Here is a 26,880-nt window from a genome sequence, read left to right as displayed (position 1 = left end):
ATATCCATTGACAGACGAATAGACAAGGAAGATGTAGTATCTACATACAATGGAGTATTCACTCAGTCACCAAAAGGAACGAAACAATGCCATTTCCAGCAACATGGACCTAGAGATCATCATACTAAGTGAAGTAAATCAGTCAGAGAAACAAAAATACCCTATGATATCACTTATGCGTTGAATCTAAAAACAATTATACAAATGAACTTATAAAACAGAAAGAGACTCCCAGATAAAGAAAAGAAACTTCTGGTTACCAAAGAGGGAAGGGAGGGAGGGATAAATTAAGAGGTTGGGATTAACAGATACACACCACTATATATAAAGTATAGCACAGGGAACTCTACTTGATCCTCTGTAATAACCTATATAGGAAAATAATCTGAAAAAAGAATAGATATAGATATGCATAGCTGAATTACTTTGCTCTACACCTGAAACAAACCCAACACTGTAAACAACCACACTCCAATATAAAATAAAACATGTTTCTTAAATCTTTTAATGAGTGACTAAGTCAATGATGGAAAAAATCTCCGTCCACCAAAAAAAGCAACAGGACTGAATTTCAGACTCGTCACTCAGGCACCAGAGCTCATCACTCGTCACTCATTAGCACCAGAGCTAATGAGTATGGCATATGAGCTGACCGACACCACCACCATTAACAGTGACACAGACATGCCCCTCATCTGGGAGGGCCATCATAACATGCTTCTTCTTTACAGAGCAGACAATGCAACCAGGTGTGCCATATAATCCTACTTTTAAATAAATACACAAATATACACATAGCAAAAAAAAACCTGCAAGAAGGTACAACACACATTTCACAGTGACCATTTCCAGATGGTAAGATTATGAGTGGTGTCTGGCCTCTCTGCGCGCGTCTGTTCTACCCTCGGCCTCTCAGGACCAGGTATTTACTGGTTGCACAGACGGTCAGTTAGAGAAAGAGAAAGAAACCCGGCGTGAAAGGGGTGTTTAGATAGAAGTCCTGGCTGCAAAGCTGTGGCAGCAGATGGCTCTCTCTGGGTTTCGGCCTGAAGTTTAGCCCCTTATTAATCACAAAACATCTGTCCAGCTCATTTCTATAGGCAACAATCGAAGGCTCCGGTCCACTGAGTCCAAGGTGACGGGGGGAGCTGACTGGAGGCAGTTCACCCCTACCTGCAGGCTCTGATTCACCTCAGCACCCCCTAACAGGTGTACTATGCCTTTTTAAAAAAAAAACTTTTTAAAATAATTTATTTCATTTTTGGCTGCGCTAGGTCTTCGTTGCTTTTGCTTGGGCTTTCTCTAGTTTTGGAGAGCGGAGCTGCTCTTTAGCTGTGGTGCACAGGCTTCTCATTGCAGGGGCTTCTCTTGCTGCAGAGCAGGGGCTCGAGGGCGCGCGGGCTTCTGTAGCTGCGGCACGTGGGCTCGGTAGTTGTGACCCCTGGGCTCCAGGGCACAGACTCAATAGTTGTGGTGCATGGGTTCAGCTGCTCTGCAGCACGTGGTATCTTCCCAGACCAAGGATGGAACCCCACTCTCCTGCAATCGCAGGTGGATTCTTTACCACTGAGCCACCAGGGAAGCCTCTAGGCCTTTTCTTAATTGAAGTGTAGTTGATTGACAGTGTTTCAGGTGTATAGCAAAGTGACTCAGTTATATATACATATACTCTATTTTGGACTCTTTTCCATTATAGGTTATTACAAGATATTCAATATAGTTCCCTGTGCTTATGTATTTTATATACAGTGATGTGTATCTATTATGCCTTTTTATTTCCTATAATTCTGATGCTCTGACCCCTGGGGGCTTGCTAACCCTGGAAAGGTAGCCTTCCCCCTCCCTGCCCCCCCAGGGCTAGTCAATCCCTCGAGACAGTAAAGACTTGAGCAAGACTTTTACATGCAGACAAACCGGAGCCCACACCCCAACACCTTCTCTGTGGGGCTCTTCTGCTGGAGACCACTCTCTACCTCGCCTAATTGTCCAGGTACCAGTCTAGTGGAGACGGCCCCAGGCTACAGAGCCTGCTGGAGTTACTCAAACCAACCCGTCCTAAGGTGTAACTCTGCCTTGCCTTTCCTGCAGAAGCCACACAAAGGTTCTTGCCCACACTATCCTCCAGGCCCCTCTGCCTCCTGAACAACCCTGGTGCCTCCCCCTGTCGCCCTGTGTGGCTCCTCCGCTCAGCAACTAACTGTCAGCTTGTGAGTAACAAACTGTCTTTTCAACAGCAGTCATCTCCCATCTGGAGGCCTGGGCATCACTGAGCAACAATAAAACCTTCATTCACAATAGCAAGGGCAGGGGGAGGGGGAACTTCCCTGGTGGTCCAGCAGCTAGGACTTGGCATTTTCACTGCCATGGCCTGGGTTCAATCCCTGGTTGGGGAACTAAAATCCTGCAAGCCTTACGGTCTGGCCAAAAATAAAAATAAAAAAGAGAGAAAGACAAAAAATACAGTAGTAGGCAGCACCTTCGCAGTGGCAGGTGAAGGACAGATAAAGGAGCACCCTGCTCACCAGCATCTAGGGACCCATGGGCCTCCGGCACCCTTGCCAAGGCTGACGGTCACCTCTAGATGCCCCCTGCAGTTCATGCTGAGGACCACGCCACCCCTGCTCTGTGATGCCTGCAAGTTGGCCGTGGCCTGAAGCTTCAACCTCCATAGCGGTCATGCCGGAGGCTCAGCCCACCGCGGGCAGCCCACTGCCCACCTCCACTCGCCCGGGACACTCACTGCACCACGGCCCGGGGTTCCACGGGGCTCAGGGTGTCATACACCATGACCAGGTCACTGCCATGTTCGTCGCAGGTGGAGACATCGAAGCTGCGGAAGGTGAGGCTCAGCACAGAGTCAGCGTCCCCCCGCAGCGTCCACTGGCAGCGGGCGTGAGATGGGTAGGGGCTGTCGGGGAAGCCGGGCGTGCTGAAGCGGGTGGGCTCGCTGCCCTGGGCGTGCAGGGCAAAGCTGCAGCTGTCTGTGTGGGGCAAGAGGACACGGGGCAGAACGGGCCAGGGGAGCCACCATGACCCCCGCCCACAGGGGTGCAGCCAGGCCTGGCCCCTCTGAGGTGCCCCAGGCTGCTCTGGACCCAGGAGAGGCCGGGAAGGGGGTTTGTCCTGGCCTGAGAGAGGCAGAAGGATGTGCTGGCCATCACCACGTGTGACTTTGGGGGACCCCCTTGACTGAGCAGGCATCTGGCCACATTGCTTCCCTTCTCCTTTGGAAGGAGGGCAGATACTTACTGTCCTGGGTGTTCTGTACTATTCTGGGGTCACTGGCTGAAGAACAAGAGGGAGAAGAAAGCACTTACTCACACAGTCCATTTCCTCATTCCCCTAGAGGGAGGTGCCCAGCCAGCTCGCAGTCTCCTCTCCCAGGCACTGACTCCGGGAGAGCTGAGGCCCCCACACCAGCCCAGGAGCAGGCCGTGCTCCAGGCCGGACCAACGCCCACCCCCGGTGCCCCCTGCACTCACGGAAGGCCACCACCGAGGTCATCACGAAGGAGCTCATGGAACGGGCTCGGGGCGGCACTGTGACCATGCGCTTCTCCGCCATGGCCTGCTCGGCTTCCTTCACCAGGTGCTTGGGGATGTCGAACTCCGACCAGTAGTAGGCGATGACGCTGCCCTCGCTGGGGAGAGAGGGGTGAACCTGAGACACTGGGGCCCACACCTTCCCGGGTGCCCGGTGAAGACGGGGCAGGATTAAGAGCCTCCCGGCTGGAGGAGACACTCACCAAGAGACCCGCTCCAGGCCGGTCCCCCCATGCCGCCTTAGGCTCTTGTATGCCCACCCACCTGCTGACCCCTGAGCCAGAGGCCTGGGCCCTTGACTCTCATAGTCTCACCCTTGACTCTCAACCAGACTTGCTGGGTTTGCAGCTCAGGCTCAGGAGTGAGAGAAAGCCCGGAGTGGAGTGTGGGTTCTCCCTCTAGCCTGGGCGCACTGACAGCTCGAGTCTGTTTCCTGAACTTGAAAGGGGCTGACGGTGCCGCCTGCCATACTGCCTCCGTAGAAGATTAAATGAGACTAGCAAAATCTAAAGTACTTTCCAGATAAAGTCAGAAGAAGGACTGGCGGGCATCTTGGCTCTTCAAGCAGGGCCTCATGGTCTCATCACCCCAGCGGGCCCCACACCCTGCCCGCCCCCCCTAGCGGACCTCCCTCCCGCCAACCCACCGAGCACCCACCTGAAGGCGGTCACAGTCGACGTCTTGTAGTAGGGGCCCAGGACCGGGATCCCACTGTATAAGAACTTCAGCTGAGGGAAGGAGAGGAGGCTGATGGTGGGCCAGAGAGCGCCAAGGACCCCGGCCCACAGCCCCCAGCCCAGGCCGCACCCTCCCTCCTGGGACCTGGGCCCCCTTCCCAGGTGCTGGAGAGTCCCCGTCACACGTCTGGGGGCAGCGGGGGCCTCCTTTCTGCCAGGCGGAGGTGGGGGTGCCAGAGCCAACAGCAGCGCTGGGGAGCCAGGACTCACCGCCTCCTTCACCTTCTTGGCCAGGTTCGCAAACTCAGTGGAGTTGGAGTTCTCGTAGGCATCCAGGAAGTTCTCGTTCCGGACACTCAGGTAGCCGTTGAAGATCTTCTGGACTCGCACGTTCCGGTCTGCGAGAGACCCGGGGAGGACGGTGGTCGGAGGGAGGGACGTCCGCCCTCCAGTGCCCCCACGGGCACAGCTGCCCTCAGCCAGCCCGGGGAGCACACCCTGCCGTCTCCTCTCCTTCCCCCAAAACGGATCCTCCCTCCATCCCGAGGAGGGTCACTCACCCTGGAAGTGCCACGCCAGGAGCCCCGCCAGGAGGGACAGCGCCAGGAAGGCAGCCAGCACGGCCACCAGCACCACCCACCGCCGCGGGCCGCCCTTCTCCACCTTCCTGCTGTTGTTGGCCGGCAAGAACTCCACGCCCTCCTCACAGCCATCCATATTCTGCAGAGAGACCAATGCACCGCCGTCAGAACCCCCGGCTCTGCACCCTGCCGGCCCCGCTGGGGAAGGACAGCTCCAGGCTCTCGGGTCCAGCTGTGCCAGAAAAGCCGGGAAGATGGAGCAGCAGCCTCCCCTCCGGGCATCCGCAGGCACGCACTGCCTGAGAACTGTGAGTGTAAATAAAAATGAAACAAGCAGCCCGTCTGAGCTCAGTCAGTGGAGACTGTCACCTCCGTGAGTCACCTCGGACGTAGGAGGAGGGCCAGGCGTGGGAGGAGCCAGCCCAGCCCAGGGATCACCCCCTCAGCACCACCCGGCAAGCTGCACTGTACACCCTGACCCCAATCCTTGCTCCGCCAGTGTGGAACCAGCCAGAGTAAAAAGGCAGTAACCTGGTCAGCTCTGCCGTGCCACGGCAGGACAAGTCTCTCTGCCTTGAGCCTGAAGTCTCCCAGCCCAGGACACCATGGTGAGCTGGGAAGGCCAGGTCTCTACTGGAATCCATCCGTGTCCACAATCAGACACAAGAGCATGAAAAACAAATGAAACTTCCAACAAATAGGACGGCGCTGGGGGGCCTCCAGGACTAGGGGGTGCAACTATGGACAGGGAGCTGGGGTGTCGGCAGCAGGCGATGGCAGGTGGGCACACTCGTCCGCCGACAGCACACAGGCTATCCGCTGCCCTAAACCCTGGGGAGGGACTGTGCCCTTTCAGAGTTAACTGCCTCATACCCACTCCAACAGGGTTTGCCATAAAAGCAAAAGCCCCACCCTAAATTCCACAGAGGTGCCCGTTTGCTGTTTCCAGACGTGGCTGTTTTCGTGTGGATGTCATACTTGTACTTGAGCTGACATTTCCTGGTTTGTCACACTCAGACATCATTGCACGGCTTACTCACTGCTGCGAGAGTTTCTCCCCACGCCTGTCACGTTTGGGTACCTGTATCTCGAATTTTAGTTTCCTAATGGGTTATGTTTGTGACTTCATCTAATATCAAACCCAGACATACATCCCATAGCTAACCCTACCATGACCATCATACTACAATATATAAACGTATCAAACCAAAATGTTGTACACCTCAAAATTACATCTCAAAACGAAATAAAATTTTAAAAACAAAAAAGAAGCAAACCCCAGAGTCAACCATTTAAGATGTTTTCAACCTGCTTGTTCTGGAATTTGTCTCCATATTTCTGAATAATACGCCAATGCCACCAACTCGATTCATCTATAAAATATAATCAGCTGACTTATATTACAGTAATGTGTATTTCAAAGTCCTTCCTTCTGTCTTTCACTCATCTTCCCAAAAGATACAGAGCTAAAGTTTTTTAAAAAATTATATCCATACTCTATGTTTTCATTATCAGTCTTGAGAATATTGTTCACTATAGTTTCCTTCTCACTACAATTGATTTGTTTTTCCTGCTGTGAATATTCATTTACTCGGGGTTTTTTTTTTTTTTTTTCCACATATATCTAAGTCTTTCCATACACTCTAAGTGCTCTGTAACGTTCTTCTCACCTTCCACATAAACTCTGCCAAAGAACCTCTCATTTCATTTTCCTCCTAGAGGCACCCTGTCCTTTCCCGTAGCTGCTGTCTGGAACTTCCCCCACCACCATGACTCTGGGGAGTTCCTGAATTCAACTTCCTCTTGGGTGGATAGCATCTGTGACTTTTAGGATTATAGTTCCCTGATCAGCAATTGAACCCAGGGTCATGGCAATGAAAGCACTGAGTCCTAACCACTGGACTACCAGGGAACTTCCAATTCCCTCTTGCATTAAAACCCCTATTTCCTGGATTTCATGTCTTCATTTCTGTTCGCTGACTTCATTTTGGTGGACACATACTTCAGTAGTTTCTAGAGAGGGACATTTCTTGCAACTTTGTATGTTTCAGAAGGACCTTAACTCTGTACTCATGTTTGTTGATGTCTGAGCTAGGTATAATTCAAATAATTTTCACTTAGAATTTTGAAGTCCCCAGTGTTCTACAGTTTTTAATTATGCTTTGCAGAAATAAGATAATAGTAAAAAAATCCATCATTTTTTATTCATAATTTGTTGTCTTTCTCTGAAAATCTTGAGGAAGTGCTCGGAATTGAGTCTTTCAACTTCACAATGCTAAGCTCTCCATCTGCCCTTTGAGCTTGGAAAGTCATATCTTTCAGTCTGGGAAAGTTTCCTGTGTTGTTTTAGATTATGTCCTCCCCTTTATCTTCTCTTTTCTCTTTCTATAAGCCCTACTATATGGATCCTTTATTTATCCTTTCTCTGCACTATTATTCATCTTGGTTTTTAATCTTTCTACTGAGTTTTTCACTTCTGCTATCAAAACTTTCATCTGCAAAAGTTCTGATTTGTTCTCTGACTTTTGGATACAAAAATCTTCTCATCCTGATATTTCTATTGCGTAACTTTTCTCAACAGAGAAACTGCTGTTGACTTTCTCTTTTGTGCTGACGGCTTTCCTTAAATGCCTAAGAATAGGAGGCTATTTGCTCAAATTCAAGAATGAAGTCCTAAAGGTTGTTTGGAAGCTCTGTGGACATGGCTGGCCACAGGTGGCTTCACTTTGGGCCACAATTCAGTGACAAGCCAGATACTTTACTGGACACTCCCAACTGCCAGGCTGCCTAGATCTTTTCTATGGGATGGCTTAGTTACTGCAGAGAATAATTTTCTAATCTCCAGGATGGGGTAATTTAAACCTAGCCACTAGCATTCAGAACATGGGAAAGAAGAGACCTACGACTGTTTTCGCCCTCACTGCAGCCCTCTGGCACCCGTCCTCGAGTCTGAAGAAATCAATTTCCCATCCCTTCCAGGGGATGTGTGGGTAGGAGCATTTTTGTTTGGAGTGGAGGTGGGGCTCTGGAGATTTCTAATAATGTCCTTCCCTGTCTCACCTCTATCTTCTATAAATACCTGAGCCCCATTCCTGAGTCTGACAGAGGACGTTACCAGAGAAATACTGGAAGTATATTTCCAAGCATTAAAGAGAGTCGTATCTCTTCAAAGTGCTCACTGAATAATGAGAGAGATAAATGAAAAAGCACACATAACAAAATACATCATGATGAAGTTTCAGAACACCGAGGTTTAAAAGTACATCCTCTATTGCATGATGTGACCAACCAGGGCTTCATTTCTAAAATATCCGAACAACTCATACAACCCAGTAACAAAAAACAAACACCTCAATCGAAAAATGGGTAGAACACCTAACCAGCCACTTCAAAGAAATGCCTAAGAATGGCCAACAGGCACATGAGACAATGCTCAACCTAGATAATTATTAGAGAAATGCAAATCAAAACTACAATGAGGTATCGCAGGTATTTACTGGTCAGAATGGCCATCATCAAAAATTCTATAAATAATAAATGTTGAACAAGGTGTGGAGAAAGGGGAACCCTCTTCCTGTTGGTGGGAATGTAAACTGGTTCAGCCACTATTGAAAACAGTATGGAGGTTCTTCAAAACACTAAAAACAGAGTTGCCATGTGATCTCGCAATCAGGCCCGGGCCTATATCGGAATAAAACTGTAACTCAAAAAGATACATGTTCCCCTGTTCAGGGCAGCACTATTCACAGTAGCCAAGATATGGGAACAACCTAAATGCTGACCAAAGATGAATGGATAAAGAAGATATATTTATACAATGGAATATTACTCAGCCATAAAAAAGAATGAAATATTGTCATTCGCAGCAACATGGATGAACCTAGGGATTATCATACTGAGTGAAGTAAGTCAGACAAATACCATATGATATCACTTATATGTGGAATCTAAAAATTGATACAAATGAATCAAGCAAACTTTCATGGTCATGGGTTGGAAAACTCAAGATAGTTAAGATGTCTTATTTTCTTCAGTTGCCTACAGCATGAACACTATCTTGATCAAAACCTCAGCAGGTTGTTCACAGAAACTGATGAGCTGCTTCTGAAATTCGTACGCAACAAGATCTGAAAAAGAACAAAACTGAAGGACTTACATCGCCTTATCTTGAGATTTACTGCAAAGACAACAAATTTTTTTTTTTAAGTCATGCATTTCATTTCCAAGAGTGACTTTTTTTCTTAGATGGTTCTTTTTTTAACCATAGCCTTTTCGATTCTATGAATTCACCACCTTCTTGTTCTTAGGATCCCAACTTGGTTGTTTTTATATTATCTTCAGAATCATGTCTTTGCCCGTCGAGGTTGCAGGTTTACTTTAAATGTCCAATGGTTCTTGGTTGTCTAAACATACTGGAAAATGAAAAAATAGTAAGGCTTTAGCTAGACTCTGAGCAAACTGTGTGTCTGTGTTTATATGTGTTGGAAGAAATGTAACAGAATAATAGTTTATTCAGTTTATTTTCAGCATACAGGGTAACTTCACAACAGTTTTCTTACTCAAGCCCCACAACAACCCAGAAAGCATTCATGACAGGTATCCTACCAGTCTATAGAAAGGCAGGAAGAAATGATGACTTTGTGGGATCACACAGCCACGAGGTGGCGCTCCAGATTTGACCTTCATCTTCGGCCTCCCTCGGTCAGCATCCAGAACTCGGGGAGCAAGTATTCTGGGAAACGGGAAAGCAAACTCCTTGGTAAGGAAAGGTGGCTGACAGCATGGACAGTGGACGCCAGGGGCAACCCTGGGCTGGCTGCGGAGCACGGTGTTAGCGGTCGGGCTGGCTCCTAGGTCTGTTCATCCCTGCAGTGTGAATCCTGGGCTCCGATCAGCCCAGAAATGCTGTTTAATCAGTAACTAGATGACCTCTTTTATTACCCTACTCTTGGCTCCATTTTCAGGTATATGAGAGATCATCTTGCCTAACCCAGTCATTTTACTGATAAGGAGACCGAGGCTGAGAGACAGGGAGTGACCTGTCCAAAGTCACAAGGGAGGTGTTGCTGCTGTTGTTCATCACTCAGTCGTGTCCGACTCTTTGCGACCCCATGGGCTGCAGCACGCCAGGCTTCCCAGTCCTTCACCATCTCCTGGAGTTGACTCAAACTCATCTCCATTGAGTCGGTGATGTCATCAAACCATCTCAACCTGTCACCCTTTTCTCCTTTTGCCTTCAATCTTTCCCAGCATCAGGGTCTTTTCTAATGAGTCAGCTCTTCCCATCAGGTGGCCAAAGTATTGAAGCTTCAGCTTCAGTCCTTCCAGTGAATATTCAGGACTGATTTCCTTTAGGATTGACTAGCTGGATCTCCTTGCTGTCCAAAGGACTCTCAAGAGTCTTCTCCGACACCACAATTCGAAAGCATCAGTTCTTCAGCACTCAGCCTTCTTTATGGTCCAACTCTTACATCTGTACATGACTACTGGAAAAACCATAGCTTTGACTCTATGGACCTTTGTTGGCAAAGTGATGTCTCCGCTTCACAAAGGGAGTGAAGCCAGAAAAACAACAAAGAAGGACCAGCCACACCAACCCTTGTGGCTGGCGTTTTACAGATGCATGGGACCGGGAGGCCCCCAGGGAAATAGGAGGCAGGCAGTTCCCACAGCTCAGGCTCAACGGCAAACACAGCCTTCTCCCCACATGCAACCCCCTCTACAGGCCACAGATCAGACGGAAGAGGGAGGATGCGCATGCCCACCTGGGCCTCTCCTTTCTCTTTCATAAAGTAAACACGTTTGCAGGTGCACACATAAAACCCAGTGCTGAAGCAGGTGCTGGCCTACCACAGAGACCACACAACGCTCATGGCCTCTTCTCACCAGCCGGCTTGAGTCAGATCCTGGAGGCTCAAGGCTAGCTCAGACAAGAGAGTGAGGGACGACTTCCTGGAGAACAGACGGACATCACAGGTGCACACACAGCTCCTGGAGGATGACCCAGGGAGCGGGAACCGGGGCAAATCAGATCACCACCGTGTCCACCCGACTTCCTGGAGAGATGGGGGGATACCACCCAAAGACCCAGGAGGAGAGACATGTAAGCCCTGGAGAATACCACACTTTCTGCCAGTTTAAAGCACGCCAATGCAAATGATGCCTATCCTCCCCCCAAAGTCAGGGGTTGTCCAAAAAATGAATTTATAGACGGCAAAAAGGAAAAGGCATATTTCATTTGATGTTATAGAAAAGATCCTTGTGGGCTTCCCTGGTGGCTCAGTAGTAAAGGATCCTCCTGCCAGTGCAGGAGACGTGGGTTCAATTCCTGCATCAGGGAAGATGCCCTGGAGAAGGGAACAGCAACCAACTCCAGTATTCTTGCCTGGAGAATCTGGGACAGAGGAGCCTGGAGGGCTACAGTCCATGGGGTTGCAAAGAGTCGGACACGACTGAGTGACTAAACAACAGACCCTTGTGGCCACCCTACTTCTGTTAAGTACCAAACTCACTAGATCTAAAAGCTACATGCTTAGCGAGCAAAACTGTGTCCAAGTCAGCCTCAGAAGCCTCTGGGCAGCACCCTTCCCCCAGTTCCCCCGGATGGGCTGGGACCGCTGCTCGCCCGCCAGGCCGGCTCTCCCACCAGCTCCAGGGACCAGCAGATCCCGAGCCAGCAGCTGCAGCAGGCAGGTCATTATGGTCCTTGCGGGAGAACAGCTACTGATAAGTGCTCGTGTTTACAAACAACAGAAACGACAGTAATGACCCCAAAATCCACACGAGACTCCAGTCAAAACAGACAGGGAATAAATCAATCTTCACACCAGGCTCTCCTTTTTAAGACTGTTCTTCATTTGGCCAAGGTTGGGTGTGATCTGTTGGGAAGGCAGGGGATGAAGCTGAGGCTGAAGAGGTCGCAGGGAGTCCTGGGAGGGGCCACGAAACGCCCTCAACATGACACCTGATGATGTGCTCCTGCAGCTGAGGATCAAGGTCAAGGGGCAGAAGTGATGTCACTGGCTGCAGACACTGACCTGAGGCTAGACAGGGTGGCTGGCTTCAAGCGCCACTCCCAGCTCCACCATGAACTGCTGGTCACGGGTTCGGTCACTCAGCATACCCACCAGGTGGGACAGATTTCAATTCTTTTGTAAGAGTTATTTATTTCTTTATTTTTGACTGTTCTGGGTCTTAATTGCACACAGGCTTTCTCAAGTTGGGGAGAGTGGTGGCTACTCTCTAGCCGCAGTGCGCGGGTCGAGAGCATGGGCTCAGTAGTTGTAGCACACGGGTTAGGGGCTCTGCAACATGTAGGATCTTCCCAGAACAGGGATCGAACCTGTGTCCCCAGCATTGGCAGGTGGATTCTTAACAACTGCACCACCAGGGAAGCCCAGGATGGATGCCAATTCCATGATGAGAACCAGAAAATACCCGTGAGATGGTTCAAACAAGAAAGCACGGTGTGCACGCCTGCAATCATTTCCCCAGGTGAGGGTCCATCTCGTGCGACTTCGAAGATGCCTTTATTTTCAAGAGGAAAAGACCAAGCCAGCATAACTCTCTTGGCCACTCCCCAGTGCCAGGTCGAGTTGGATCCTGGCCAGAGTCCCTAGAAACTCAGCATGACTCAAGGCCACCAGAGATGACAGGGCAAGGAGTGAATTCCAAAACCTAACACTGTATTTGTCACCCTGGGAGATGCTGAGCACAGTACAATGCATAGCACTGAGATACCAGGGGTGAAACTGAAGAAAGGCCCCTTCTTCAAGTTGCTAGTTATGAAAGGACCCTGTCTCCAGGCAGGAGGGGCCCTACTTAGATGGGCTCTCTCCAGTTAAATCAGCACCATGGGCTTCCCTGGTGGTCCAGTGGATAAGAATCCGTGTTGCAATGCAAGGCATACTGGTTTGATCCCTGATCTGAGAAGATCCCATATGCCTTGGAGCAGCCTCAATGCCACAACTACTGAGCCCAAGCTCTAGGGCCCACGAGCCGACAACTACTGAAGCCCACGTGCCCTAAAGCCTGTGCTCCAGAACAGAGAAGTCACTGCAGTGAGAAGCCCGTGCACCTCAACTAGAGTAGTCCCCGCTCTCTGCAAGTAGAAAAAAACCCAGGCACAGCAATGAAGACCCAGCACAGCCAAAAACTAAATAAATACATCTTAAAAAACCAGCACCCATCAAAAAAACCTCAAGCGGCTGTGGGCAGAAAGTAGCCGACATGCAGGCTCTCAAGGGCAGGGACTTCACTCACTCTGCGTTCACTGCAATTCCGGACCCGCACAATGACCAGCACAGAGAGGACACTTGATCCGCTCATCACAGGATGACCGAAGCAACAAAGGAGAAGGGAAAAGATGCCCACATCGGAATCCATTCACTCACCAGCCCTGGGGTGACTGATTCCCCAAAGAAGCCAGATTCTCAAGAAACAGGAGGCTCCCCTCGATCGTACCACCCCAGCATTTCCCAGACTTGCCTGCTTGTGAAAAATAATGATTAAAATACATCAGTGAAAGGAGCATAGTGCTTGCCCGGCATCCAGATCCCCTGGCCCCTCTCCCGGGAGGTTCCGATGCTGCAGGCAGGGTCATGGCCCCCGGGTCTGCAAGCTTAACCCGCATCCCAGGTCATTCTCGGGAAATGGATCTGGAGAGTACCAGCTGCCTACCCTTTCCCGGAGGCTGCGGGCCCGGCCCACCCACCTCCCCCTCAGTGAGAGGAGCTGGCCGGCCAGGTCATGTCAGTTTCAGTCGGCCTATTTTAAGCAACCACCTGGGATGCAAGGTACCTGCAAGAGGGGCTGGACTTGGCGCCCGTGCTCAGGGCCCTCCCACAACAGCTTATGAGCATCACCCAGAAGTCCCGGAGGCTGCCAGCAGACACACACTGCCAGCCAAGGCTCGTCAGCGGCTGATGGGCTCCCTGAGCTCTTTGCCTTCTTGTTGCTCGACCTTCTGACCCTTCCCTTTCAACCTGGTCACTTTTCTCAGCTGCTGACCTTCCGGGAAATGGGTGAGGCAGCAGGGCCCTACAGAGGATCCAGAATTACCTGCAGATCTGTGACCCCAAGGCATCCAGGAGAACAGAAAGCTGACCCAGAACCGACAGCTCCCACTGGAGGAAATAAAGCCAAACTCCGTACACCTGGTCAGAGTCAGACGGAAAGTTCCCAGGGTCTGACTCAGCCGACCGTGGGCACTGCGGGCCGGGACCTGGGGATTCTCTGCCAGTCAGCGTCCGGCTCCTGCAGGTTTCATGCCTGTATCCCCTCCCCGTTGCTGGCACTGCCCCCGCCTGGCCACGCCCCTGTGGCCCTAGGACCACACACACCTGCAACCAGACTCGACAGACACAAGCCCCTTCTTTCTTTCACGAGGGGTCGGGGTGGGTGGATTTCTACCCCTCCAACACTGGCCTGGGCGTGCTGACCTTGTCCTCAGCCAGGCGGCCCCCAGACCTGTGAGGAAGTAGGTCGGTGCCCATCCCACCACCCTGAAAGACTCGGCTCCCATCACCACCTCCGAAGCCCAGGGCATCCCCGAGGACAAAGCCAGGGCCCAGCCTCCCCAGGAAGTGTCTGTGGACCACCTCAGTCCACAGTCTTTGTCCCTTGAACCTCTCCTCCCTTAGACCCTTGGCATCAGTGATATCCCCAGGGCACAGCGGGCAGGCAGGCAGGCCTGGGAGGCCAGGCGCCCCAGTTTCCTCTTCCTACTGCTTCTGTCCCCCACACCCTCTACCCTTGACTTTGCCCAGGGTTAGAACCTGATTGACAGACAGACTGAAGCACTTGGCTCTTCACAGCCAGAATTAAGCAGCCTAGCCAAGACAGGTTCCAAGGCCCAGGGAACTTTCCAGACCTGTCTCCACTCCCCTGGAAGGGGAAAGCAAGCTCAGTCTACACCCCAGGGATCAGCTGACAGGTCGCCAAGCTCTCTGGTGTCAGCCACCCCGCCACGTACTATACCTTCAGCATCTAACTTTAGATCCTCCTGGTCTCTTCCTCTCCCAGTCCTCAGTTAATTCTATCTCAGATGGGCTCCAAGATTCATAACAGAGCAGCACCCCTCAATACAGCCAGTCTCTTTGATCCCACAAAGTTTGCCCCCACCGTGTCCTTTTTGGTCAGAAACCCTCTTCCTGGCCCAGCCACGCCCACCTTTCTCCTGTCACCTGACCGGCAGAGAAGTATCTGCCTGCAGGGGCAGAACCAGGCACATTCCCCCAGAAGCTAAACTGGAAAGAAACTGAACAAGAAAGGAAGAAATTAACAAGACTAAGAAGCTAACAAAGGAGAAACTGAAGACAGAGGTGAAAACAGCACGGTGTAATTTCTTCTCATCTTTCTTCTTGACTTTCTTCTCACTGAGCCCACATTCCAGTTTCATGGGACAGTGCTTTTTTAGTCGTTAACACTTTTGTTGAGATCACTGTAAATTCAAACGCAGTCATAAGAAATAATACCAAGATCCCTTGTATGCTTCACCCAGTCTCCCTCAATGGTACCATCTCATAAGACTATAACACCATGACACTGCTATAACCCACAGATCTGATTCAGATTTCCCATTTTACTTGTACTCATTATTAAGTTCCATAAGATTTTATCACTGGTGTATGTCTGTATCTACCAACAGTCAGGATTCTGAACCAAGACTTCCCTGGCAGTCCAGTAGTTAAGACTCCTCGCTTTCAGCACAGCAGGCATGGATTCGACCCCACGGACTGTAACCCACCAGACTCCCCTGTCCATAGGATTCTCCAGGCAAGAATACTGGAGTGGGCTGCCATTTCCTTCTCCAGGGGATCTTCCTGATGAGGGGATTGAACCCGAGTCTCCTGCATTACAGGCAAATTCTTTACCATCTGAGCCACCAGGAAGGCCCCAGGAATGTTAGAACAGTGAGAGTGTGAAAGTGTTAGTTGCTCAGTCGCCTCCGACTCTTTGTGACCCTACCGACTGCAGCCCGCCAGGCTCCTCTGTCCATGGGATTCTCCAGGCACGAATGCCGGAGTGCGTTACCATTTCCTTCTCCAGGGCCAGGAACATTAGGTCAACTACAAAACTAGCAGTTTGGGAGAAAGCACTGAATATGCAAAGAAGAAAGCCCCATCACCAGGGAGAGGCCTGGAGGCCCCAGTCCATGATTACAACCCGTGCAAGGACAGAGCGAGGAGAGAACTGCGGAACCGTGTTCTCCTGTCCCTTCCCCTGGGGGCCACCCTTTCTGGGGAAATAGCTTCTTTTTCGGCTCGGGCCAGCGTTACAACGTTATCCCTTCCCCCAGGGCGCTTGGCATCACAATAGCCCAGCATATTACCATTGCAATAGAACCAGCCTTCCCTGGTGGCTCAGAGGTTAAAGCATCTGCCTGCGGTGTGGGAGACCTGGGTTTGATCCCTGGGTCGGGAAGATCCCCTGGAGAAGGAAACAGCAACCCACTCCAGTATTCTTGCCTGGAGAATCCCATGGACGGAGAAGCCTGGTGGGCTACAGTCCATGGGGTTGCAAAGAGTTGGACACGATGGAGCGGCTTCACTTCTTCAGAACCAGCCTCATTCCTCCCAGCTCCTCCAGCTCCAAGCAGCTACAGAAACACTCCTCTGGGTCTGCTCTTTGTCCAGCTCAAATGCTCAACTCAACCAACCGTTCAAACTGAACCTCTGGTCATCTGGTGCCACTTCACAGGAGCAATGTTCCTGTTAGACCTAGAACCCAGAATTCAGCAGCAGAATTCGAACGGGTCGGGGCTGTTCATCAACTTCTTCCCTCAGGCCCCTGGCTCTGTTTCCATTCATTGTTCCATAACACAGGCAATTAGCACACACAAATACCACAAATAAAATAACAAATCAGAATGGCACATCCACAGAAATCAAGAATGGTTTTTCAAAGAGTAGGTAATAACGTGGAAAAAACTCTCTTTAAAAAAGTCAAAGTCAGTGTTGGACCCTTCCCACCCTTCCAAACTCTCGCTTAGGTGCCTCCTCTGAGAAGCTCCCCAGGAAAGCCCTGCCCCTTCCAGTCTCCCCAACGTCCCAAGCACAGCTCCAGTCACAGTTGGTCAGCGTCTCAAGGTCAACCACCTGCTCCTTAAGGATGGAGGCCGGGAGCGGGAGGGAGCCGTGTCTAGTTCCACAATCCTAGCATGCATAAAGATCTGCAATAAATGTGTGATGGATTAGCTCATTACAATCATGCCTTTAGCGGCAGAACAGGAAGAACATTATGATTCCATTTGGGAAAGAATACATGTACACATATATACTAATATCCGCAGAAGTATTGGTTCATGCATAGAAGACTGTGGGGGGAATAGAAACCAAACCACTTATAGGGATTATGAAACCTGGGAGAGAGAATTTCAGAGGAATTTCACTGTGTATATTTCTGCATTGCTCAACTTTTTAAAAAAGTCCTGAGGCATTCCTGGTGGTCCAGCGGTTAAGAACCTTCCTGCCAATGCAGGAGACACAGGTTCCATCCACGGGTTTGATCCCTGGTCTGGGAAGATCCCACATGCAGTGGAGCAACTAAATCCGTGAGTCACAACTACTGAGCCCACATGTGCTACTGAATCCCACGTGCCCTAGATCCCGTGCTCCGCAACAAGAGAAGCCACTGCAATGAGAAGTCTGCACAAGAGGAGCAGCCCCTGCTTGCCGCAACTAGAGAAAACCCACACAGCCAAAAATAAATAAAAGTCCTCTCCTAACTCCAATAATCAGAAAGAAGGAAGCAACTTTTTAATAGAAAATATACACAGGCAATACCAAGATATTAAAAAGCCTCTCTAGAGAATTCCCTGGCGGTCCAGGGGTTAGGACTGCATGCTTTCACTGCTGAGGGCCTGGGTTCAACCCCTGGTCAGGGAACTAAGATCCCACAAGCTGTGCGGTGTGGCCAAAAATAAATAAAATAAAATATGAAAATAATTGTTTAAAGTCTGACCAAGTAAAAATGCTGGGGAGCGGGGAGATTTACTTGACATTTTAGGGAGACACATTACAGGCCTGGCTTCATCAACTCAAAACTCTGGGTCTGAGTGGCACCTTGCTGGCTCCTTGGACTCCTCCGGTCCCAGCCGTGGGAGGCTGAAGGCTTGGCCCATGGCTGAAGGCTTGGCCCACGGCTGAAGGCTTGGCGTCTGCAGTCAGGGTGGTGCGCTCACTCTCAGCAAAGCTGGACAGAGTGCTATTCTGCGCGGCCTCCCCAGCAGGCAGCCCAGGGCCTTCTGACTCATGATTAAGTCATCCCAGGTGTCAGCCTTTCCCTCCCGGTAGGATGCCACCGACAGAGCCGATTTCTCCAAGACCACATCAGAGCTATTCCGATATAAGAAACGACACGGGAAGGACACAGGGGCAGCCCCAAGGCCACCGCCCTGAGCGACCCGGGTGCCTGAGGGCAGCCTCTTGGGCACAGCTGTGCGGCTAGACACTCGTTCCTCCAGCCTGCAGTCCTCCACTGTGCCCTGCAGACAGGAGGCTGAGATGCCTTCCAGAACATACACCGCACATGTACAACAACGCGCTAGGTAAAACCCCTGTGCGTGGCACAGACTGCACAGAGCATGCCAAACATAAACAGTCTGATTGGTTTCCTCTGGCAGGTGAAGTTCTTCTATTTTAAAATTCCCACTATGGGCTTCCCTGGCGGCTCAGTGGTATAGAATCTGCCTGCCAATGCAGGGTTTGATCCCTGGTCGGGGAATGGAGCAAGAGCAACTAAGACCGGGTGCCACAACTCCTGAGGCTGTGCTCTAGAGCCGGGGAGTCGAAACTACTGAAGCCCACGTGCCCTTGAGCTGGTGCTCCGGAACAAGAGAAGCCACCGCAATGAGAAATCTGTGCAGCGCGACGAAGAGTAGCGCCCACTCGCCCCAACTAGAGAAAGCCCACACAGCAACCAAGACCCAGCACAGCCAAAAATAAACAAATTTTTTTTTAATGTTTTTAATTCCCATAATGATTTTTAACCATGTGTATGCTAAACAAAAGCTACATTTTTCAGTGTCATCTCCACTTGGTCTCCTGGTTTACCAGGTGAGGTGTACCAACCTCATCAAAGGAGAAACCAGTCAGGTGTGGTGTGAGAGGTCGGCGGTGGACCCATGGTTGGCGCCTGGTGCTCAGGACCCTGTCCAACCACGTGTTCCAGGGCTTTGCTGGGGATGTGCGTCAATCACCCACCCTCTGGAATACAACTGTACAATGGCTTTGCGGTTAAGGCTGTAGACTTTGAAGTTGCACAGATCTAGGTTTGAACTCTCACTCTGCTTCTAACTGCCTTTCGGCCTTCAGTTCAGTTCAGTTCTGTCACTCAGTTGTGTCTGACTCTTGGCGACCCCATGGACTGCAGCACTCCAGGCCTCCCTGTCCATCACCAACTCCTGGAGCTTGCTCAAACTCATGTCCATTGAGTTGGGGATTCCATCCAACCATCTCATCCTCTGTCGTCCCCTTCTCCTCCTGCCTTCAATCTTGCCCAGCATCAGAGTCTTTTCAAATGAGTCAGTTCTTGCCATCAGGTGGCCAAAGTATTGGAGTTTCAGCTTCAGCATCAGTCCTTCCAATGAATATTCAGGACTGATTTCCTTTAGAATGGACTGGTTGGATCTTCTTGCTGTCCAAGGGACTCTCAAGAGTCTTCTCCAACACCACAGTTCAAAAGCATCAATTCTTCGGCGCTCAGCTTTCTTTACAGTCCAACACTCACATCCATATGTGACTACTGGAAAAACCATAGCTTTGACTAGACAGAACTTTGTTGGCAAGGCAATATCTCTGCTTTTTAATATGCTTTCTATGTTGGTCATAGCTTTTCTTCCAAGGAGCAAGTGTCTTAAATTCATGGCTGCAGTCACCATCTACAGTGATTCTGGAGCCCCCGAAAATAAAGTCTCTCACTGTTTCCATTGTTTCCCCATCTGTTTGCCATGAACTGATGGAACTGGATGCCATGATCTTCAGTTATTGAATGCTGAGTTTTAAGTCAGCTTTTTCACTCTCCTCTTTCACCTTCATCAAGAGGTTCTTTAGTTCCTCTTCACTTTCTGCCATTAGAGTGGTATCATCTGCATATATGAGGTTGCTGATATTTCTCCTGGCAATCTTGATTCGAACTTGTGCGTCATCTAGCCCAGCATTTCGCATGATGTACTCTTTATATAAGTTAAACATGCAGGTGACAATATACAGCCTTGACGTACTCCTTTCCTGATTGGGAACCAGTCTGTTGTTCCATGTCTGGTTCTAACTGTTGCTTTGTGAGTTGCATACAAATTTCTCAGGAGGCAGGTAAGGTGGTCTGGTATTCCCATCTCTTGAAGAATTTTTCACAGTTTGTTGTGATCTACACAATCAAAGGCTTTGGTGTAATCAATAAAGCAGAAGTAGATGTTTTCCTGGAACTCTCTTGCTTTTTCAATGATCCAACGGATGTTGGCGATTTGATCTCTGGTTCCTCTGCCTTTTCTAAATCTAGCTTGAACATTCGGAAGTTCACAGTTCACGTACTACTGAAGCTTGGCTTGGGAGAATTTTGAGCATTACTTTGCTAGCATGTGAGATGATTGCAATTGTGTGGTAGTTTGAACATTCTTTGGCATTGCCTTTCTTTGGGATTGGGCCATTATGCAAACCTTTTGAATCTCAGTACTGTCATCTGTGGGGGCTTCCCAGGAGGCGCAATGGTAAACAAGCCACCTCCCAAGGCAGGAGACACAAAAGACACAGATTTGATCCCTGGTGGGGAAGATCCCCTGGAGGAGGAAATGGCAATCCACTTCAATATTCTTCCTTGGAGACTCCCATAGACAGAGGAGCCTGGTGGGCTACAGTCCATGGGGTCACAAAGAATCAGACAGGACTGAGCAACTGAACACATATACACACATGGTCATCTATAAACTAGGCATTTTCTCCTATAGTTGTTGTGAGGATAAAGAATAAACCAAAGTGCTCATATTTAGTCATGGGTAGTAAGGACTGTCATCCTACTCTTCTTCACCTTTCACCACCATCACCACCAACTCAAGAGAACAAAGGATCCAAGATTCTGAGCCGTTAGTCAACTATCACAAGGATTCTAAAGATTCTGTTGCTAAGCCTAGAAGAACAAGCAAATTCTGAAAACGCGAGCTTCCACGATGGAATTCTCAGTAGGACTCTGCTTCTAGAAAAGTTCTTAGCAAAGAAAAAAGGGCAAATACTGCCCACCAACATTGAGCAAACCCCAAACACTCTTCTCACCACTGCCAGCCAGGGTGAGAGTTCCAGGAGCCTCTCAGAAGTTCCCAGGGACCCTTCCTATACTACCAAATGGTTATTATAAATGTGTTAGTCCCACAAAGTCCCAAGAAGAAAAATCCATCTTCTTACCAAATCAAATCAGCTATTACCCTTAGTGCTTCATCCCTTCCTGAGCCCACTGGGCTACTAGCCCTGTCTTTCACTGAGGCGGTCCAAGTGGAATACAGCAAAGCCAGACTGCTTGGGTTCAAATCCTGATCTCACCACTGTTTCGCTCTGTGACCTTAGGCAAGTTACTTAGTCTCTCTGCGCTCCACTTCCTTCACTTATAAAAGGATAATAATAGTACTGATGCTAAAAGGTATAAAATGTGGTCCATGTTCAATAAACTCAGCAATGATTAGTATTCTAAACACTCCAGCAGCATGCATGTGGCCAGAAGCCACATCTTTGGGACCTGGGCTCCTTGGGGGCTTGTCACAGTCACTACTTTTCCAAGAACAGACTTTCTATTTTAGGAGACATAAGCCAATAGCCTGGGCAGAACCACAGGCCAGAGAAGGAGGTGGTACCAGGGGAACTCCAGAACCACCGCAGCCACAGACCATGGCTGGCCGCTAGAGGCTCAGGTGCGGGCGGAGGGAGAGGGCTGTGATGCGACGCACCCCCACCAAGGAGCCAGCTCATGGCCACTCCCAGGGGTTTGCAGGTGACACAGGCTTCTTCCTTGGGCAGCTGTCAAGCTAGTGTCATCTTCTCTTACCCTCAGTTTCCCCATGTCCTAAATGAAGGCCATGGATTTCCAGGTCTTCCCAGGACCGAGGTGGAGGGAAGGCTGGGTAAGAGCTGAGGAACACAGGCTTCCTGTCCATTCACAGCACCCAAGGTCTCAGTAACCCCCCCAACCCCCCACTGCACACACCTCCCAGCACAGGGCCTTCCCCTTCCGGAGGGGCCAGCACAGAACCAAGAAAGAAGGAAGTGCTTAAAGTTCTGTTTTGTGTGGCGGGAGGGAGAAAGGGTCGCGTAGCCCGTCTCAGCACCATTTCCCTTTCCCAGGAGGACCTTTCTCATAGAAGCCGAGTGAAGGGAGAAGAAATAAAGACTGGAAGAGGGTCTCCATCACTGGACAGACATTCCCTGTGTTCCGGAGGCAGGCAACACACCTATACACCAGGCTGCACCTTATAAAGGGCTTGCATGTAAATTATCCCTTTTAATCTTTGCAATAAGCCTGTAACATACATATCATTTTTATAACATAGAAACTGAGGCATAGAGATATTAGGTAACATCTCTGAGATCACCTGGAGGGAAAGCAGTGGCACCAGGTCTTGGCTCCACATTAAATACTCCTGTCACCACGTCACAGGTGGCTCTGGCTATAATTCACCTACCCTGGTCCTTCAAGCCTGAGTCAGACACCCCTCCTAAGTGGCTCCTAAGTTCTGGCTTCTCCAGAACCCAGTTCTTACCATGAAGAATCAAATATCTCTATGCTACACTATGGCATCACTGACTCAATGGACATGAGTTTGAGCAAACTCTGGCAGATAGTGAATGACAGAGAAGCCTGGCAGAGATTGTGTGGCTGGGCTCTCCCTCAGGACTACTGCCCAGGGCCTGGCACTTGCTCTGTCGATGAGCACCTAATAACTATCTGTCATGTGGATGACCAACTAACAAAGAGAGGAGACCCTGAGAATAACCAGAACTGCAGAGCCTGGCCCCTGAAACATCTGATTTTGACCCCACCAAATCTGCTCTCCCAATCCTCGTCTCTGCATGCTGAGGGGACACTGAGTCTCACCTGGGCAACACCGACTTGAGAAAGAACCAAGGACTCCTTCCAAGCAGCTGCCTGGCCACCATCTAAGGTTCACCTGGGGCCAAGACACCCAATGAGGCAGGCTTCCCAGTTATCATCAGTGTCCATGATCACTGACATCCGTGCCCCTACTCTCATGCAGGCTGGGCTCACGGTCCCCAGACAGGACATGTACATCAGGTCTCTGCAAACACTGGGGAACATGTAGGTGGCCACCTCCCACTTAATAGTAATAGGATCAGGTGGAGGGTGCTGGGGCCAGAGTCATCAGCCTTGGGAAGGAGGCAGCCAGATCCAAGCATCACCAAACAGAACCTTTCTCCCTCCATGAAGGGATGGAAGTGGCCAGGAGAAAGGAACTCAAAAGCAACAGCGCTCCTGAGGGACTCAGCGTGACCCAGACTGGCTCTGCTGACGCAGAGGACAAGCCCAGGGGCAGCTGCTGCACTTCTGGTCAGAACAGCCAAGGCAGAGTCCGCAGACCCTGGCTGCAAACACGGCAGGGTGATCCAGAGGGTGAGAGAGCTGGGGAAGCATGAAGCAGGAAGGTACAAGGGGAGACTTCCTGGAGAAACTGAAATGAGCTTTGGGCACAGCAAGCTACTTCCTTTAGGAGAGTGTTAAACAACCGCTCAGTCATGTCTGACTCTTGGCGACCCCATGGACTATAGCCCACCAGGCTCCTCTGTCCATGGGATTCATTGGGCAAGAATACTGGAGTGGATAAAAAAAAAAAGAATACTGGAGTGGGTAGCCATTTCCTTCTCCAAAGGATCTTCCCATCCCAGGGATTGAACCTGGGTTTCCTGCATTGTAGGCAGATTCTTTGCTGTCTGAGGAGCCAGGGGAGCCCAGAGTCATGTCTAATTTTCATGCACATCTCTTAGCATGGCTCTCAAGAGCATAAGGGCCTCCAGGGAAATAACCAAATCTTATTTGTCTTTGAGAGCCCAGCCCAAGACCAGGACACGGTACTGCCGGTTCCAAGGAGGTTGGCGGGAGGAAAGATGGAGTGATCCATGTGGGAGAAAACGGCCGAATTGGCATGGAGAATGGATGAGCTTCACGGAAGGTGAGAAATGAGGAGGGACCAAAGGGGAAGGAAGTGAGGGCTGACGGGTGGCCGTGGGAGCTCAAAGGCCAGTGTGGCCAGTGGGCAGTATCAGCTGGAGAGGGTCCCTGAAAGGGAAGTAAAAGGGAAGTAAGGAAGAGGGAGGGAAGAAAAACAGTCCTGAAATAACACCACCAGACAGCGGGCTCTCTGCTGAGAAGGCAGGACTCTAGAACCCCTCCCTATAACAGGCAATTACCAGGGATTCGCAAACACAGGAATCACGGAAAGGAAACAGAGGCCGGCCACTCGGCTGCATCAGCCGCCAGCAGGGCAGACAACTGGCCACAGACCCCAGCCTCCAGACTGGGTGCTGAGTCCTGCTTCCTCCTGCACGGGGCGGACAAGTGGAGAAAACAGAGTGCCCACCTCAGGTGGGATTGGTGGCTCAGCGCACCAGGGCAGACCCAGAATCTAGTCTTTGGCAAGCTCCCTCAGTCTGCATGCCCCTGGAGAAACGGACTGGTCCGTGAGACCCCCCAAATCAGGCCCAATGCGGGCCCAACTGCCAAGTGCAGGCCAGTAGAGGAGCTCACTGGCCCCAGGGTCCCGGGAGAGAGGGGGACAGGCCCCTGTTTGCAGAGTCCCAAACAGTTCCTGCCTCTCAGCAGCCTTCAGCCCGGTGACCTGGTGTGCAGGGGACGCTGGGGGCCCCACTACAGGGAGGTGGAGGCCTGGCTGCCAGTCCTGCCTGGGCACTGCCACCTAGGGTGACCTTTTACTGCCATCAGTAAAGAAACTAACAACACATTTCCACTCTCTATGGTAAGATTTAATGTTTCCAAGTTCCCGACTCATTAGAAAAGACCGTGAGGCTGGGAAAGATTGAAGGCAAAAGAAGTGGGGGGCGACAGAGGTTGAGACGGTTGGTTGGCATCACCACGAACATGAGTTTGAGCAAACTCCAGGAGATGGAGAAGGACAAGGAAGCCTGGTGTGTGCAGTCCATGGGGTCGCAAAGAATCAGACACGATTGAGCGGGACAGAGCGACGGAACAACAGCAACAGATTCTTTCCGCCAAATGAGAACTCCCTGTTTCAGGGTCTCCGACAGGTTCAAGACACAGGTTCCCACTTCCTTCCCAAAGGGCTCCATCCGCTTTCCGAGAAGACCAAGCAAGCCCCACCCTGGAGTCCTAAGCTCCAGGTTCTACGGCAACCGAAGCTCTGGGCTCCCGGTTGCCTTCTGCCTGGGGGGCTCAGATGCCTTCTGACTAGCAAGACAAGAGCAAATTCCCGCAGCGGCCAAGGATTCCAGGACGCCAGAGCCGCCTGGAAACTTCCCTCCCCTGCCCAAACCCCAGCTCGCAGCCTGCGCCGCGGCTTCCTTCCCGAGGCGCACGGACAGAGCGGAGATAACCAGATGCCGAGACGAGCCCACTTCCAGGCCAGGAAACGGCCCGGGGTTGGGGTGGAGGAGAGGGCCGGGGGAGGGGACCGCGGGCTGAGCCGAAGGTCCGGCCAGGCACCCGCCAAGCAGGAAATTCCACCTGTCGGGCCGGCGCCGCGGTCACAAACCGGCAGCGCAGCGGCTCCCTCGGCCGAGACAAGCGCGGCGCTGCCGGTTCCCCGGTCCCCCTGGTCCCCCCGGCGCCCAAACACCCCCCGATTCCCTGGCCCCCCCGGCCGCCCCCCGGCCGCTCCCCGGAGCCCCCAGACCCCCGAGCCCCGGCGCGTCCCGCCTCGACGGCGCCCGCGCCGCCCACCTCCGGCCGCGAGCTGTACTTGAGTCCAGCGCCGAGGCCACCGGAGCCTCCTGCGCCCCTGCGCGCCTTCTCGCTCTTCATGGTCCCGGAGGCCGTGGGGCTCTGGCCATCGCCGGGGGGCCGGGGCCGGGGCGCGGGACTGGCCTCCTTCAGGTCGCAGGCCCAGCGCTCCGGCCGCCCAGGCTCCGCCCGGCCCTTCCTGTCGCGCGCAGGTAGTTTCAGGGTGTGGCTCCCGGGTCGCCCCGCCCCGACCGCCGCGCCGCCTCACCTTCCCGGCCCGTGCCCGCCCCGCCCACTCCTCCCCCTCCCCCCACTCCTGCCCCATTTCTCCCCCTCCCCTCCCCCATTCTCCGCCCCCACCCGCCCCCACCCACCAGGCTCGCGGCCGCCTCCTCCCCTGGGGAACTGGGAAGCGCAGCCACCTCCCGAAGGCGGTGGAGCCGCCAGGCTGACTACCTGCCCGGTGGTGGCCCTCGGCTCGAACAGGCCCACGGGAAGGAACGAGCGATGGCGAAACTTAACCCCCCTGCCCTCCTCCTCACCTAGAAGTGGCCCTTTCCGCTGGAAGACAGTCTCCCAGCCGCCTCTCGGAGGCCCGCCACGATTTCCCTCCGTCCCTTCCTCCCTCCATCTTCAAATTCTCCCCACCTTGCTCCACATCCAGGTCCCACGTAGAACCCCTCCAAACCCAAACAGAACTCTGAACCGCCCTTGGGCCAGCCTGCCGCTCCAGCCACTGCCCTCGGTTCCCTCCTGCCAGCAGCTGCCCACCCAGCCCTCCCCAAGTTCTTCAACCTTGTGCCCTCTTCTCTGTCCCTGGCTCCATCACCCATGTGCAGCATCTGATACCCATACGGGCCTCCAATGCCCACCTTCCCTGGATTGTAGTCCTACTTTCTTGCCCCTAAATATCAAGGTTCCCAAAGCTCTCTTTTTCAGCCTCTTTTTCCTCTACACTTTCTCAGCAACTCATCTTGTGGTTTCAAGGAGGTAAATCTGGGATTTCCCTGGTGGTCCAGTGGCTAAGATTCAGGGGGCCAGGGTCGATCCCTGGTCAGGGAACTGGATCCCACATGCTGCAATTAAGACCTGGCGAAGCCAAATAAATATTTTTAAAAACACACAAAGCCAACATGCCCTGCATTGTTAAAATAACTTAAAAATAAAAAG

The 26,880-nt window shown here is 51.5% G+C and overlaps 1 protein-coding gene across 2 annotated transcripts in view; it reads right to left on the bottom strand.

Moving 5' to 3' along the window:
* The window catches only part of ST14 (ST14 transmembrane serine protease matriptase), a 37,404-nt gene extending 11,470 nt beyond the window's left edge, over nucleotides 1-25,934 (bottom strand). The window contains exons 1-8 of one of the 2 annotated variants that reach the window (XM_043452529.1): nucleotides 25,711-25,864; nucleotides 8,957-9,212; nucleotides 4,780-4,939; nucleotides 4,490-4,617; nucleotides 4,200-4,270; nucleotides 3,483-3,640; nucleotides 3,250-3,285; nucleotides 2,741-2,981 (exon numbers count right to left, since the gene is read on the bottom strand). In XM_043452529.1, the coding sequence (XP_043308464.1) occupies nucleotides 2,741-2,981; nucleotides 3,250-3,285; nucleotides 3,483-3,640; nucleotides 4,200-4,270; nucleotides 4,490-4,617; nucleotides 4,780-4,936 (791 nt within the window). In that variant the 5' untranslated portion in view covers nucleotides 4,937-4,939; nucleotides 8,957-9,212; nucleotides 25,711-25,864. Of the gene's footprint in view, nucleotides 1-2,740; nucleotides 2,982-3,249; nucleotides 3,286-3,482; nucleotides 3,641-4,199; nucleotides 4,271-4,489; nucleotides 4,618-4,779; nucleotides 4,940-8,956; nucleotides 9,213-25,710 lie in introns of both variants that reach the window. The other variant, XM_043452528.1, reaches the window with a different exon arrangement.
* Between the last annotated feature and the right edge of the window lie 946 nt (nucleotides 25,935-26,880).

Source organism: Cervus canadensis, chromosome 29, assembly GCF_019320065.1.
Source record: "Cervus canadensis isolate Bull #8, Minnesota chromosome 29, ASM1932006v1, whole genome shotgun sequence".
NCBI classification, from domain to species: domain Eukaryota; kingdom Metazoa; phylum Chordata; class Mammalia; order Artiodactyla; family Cervidae; genus Cervus; species Cervus canadensis.
This window is presented reverse-complemented; position numbering and strand designations above follow the sequence as displayed.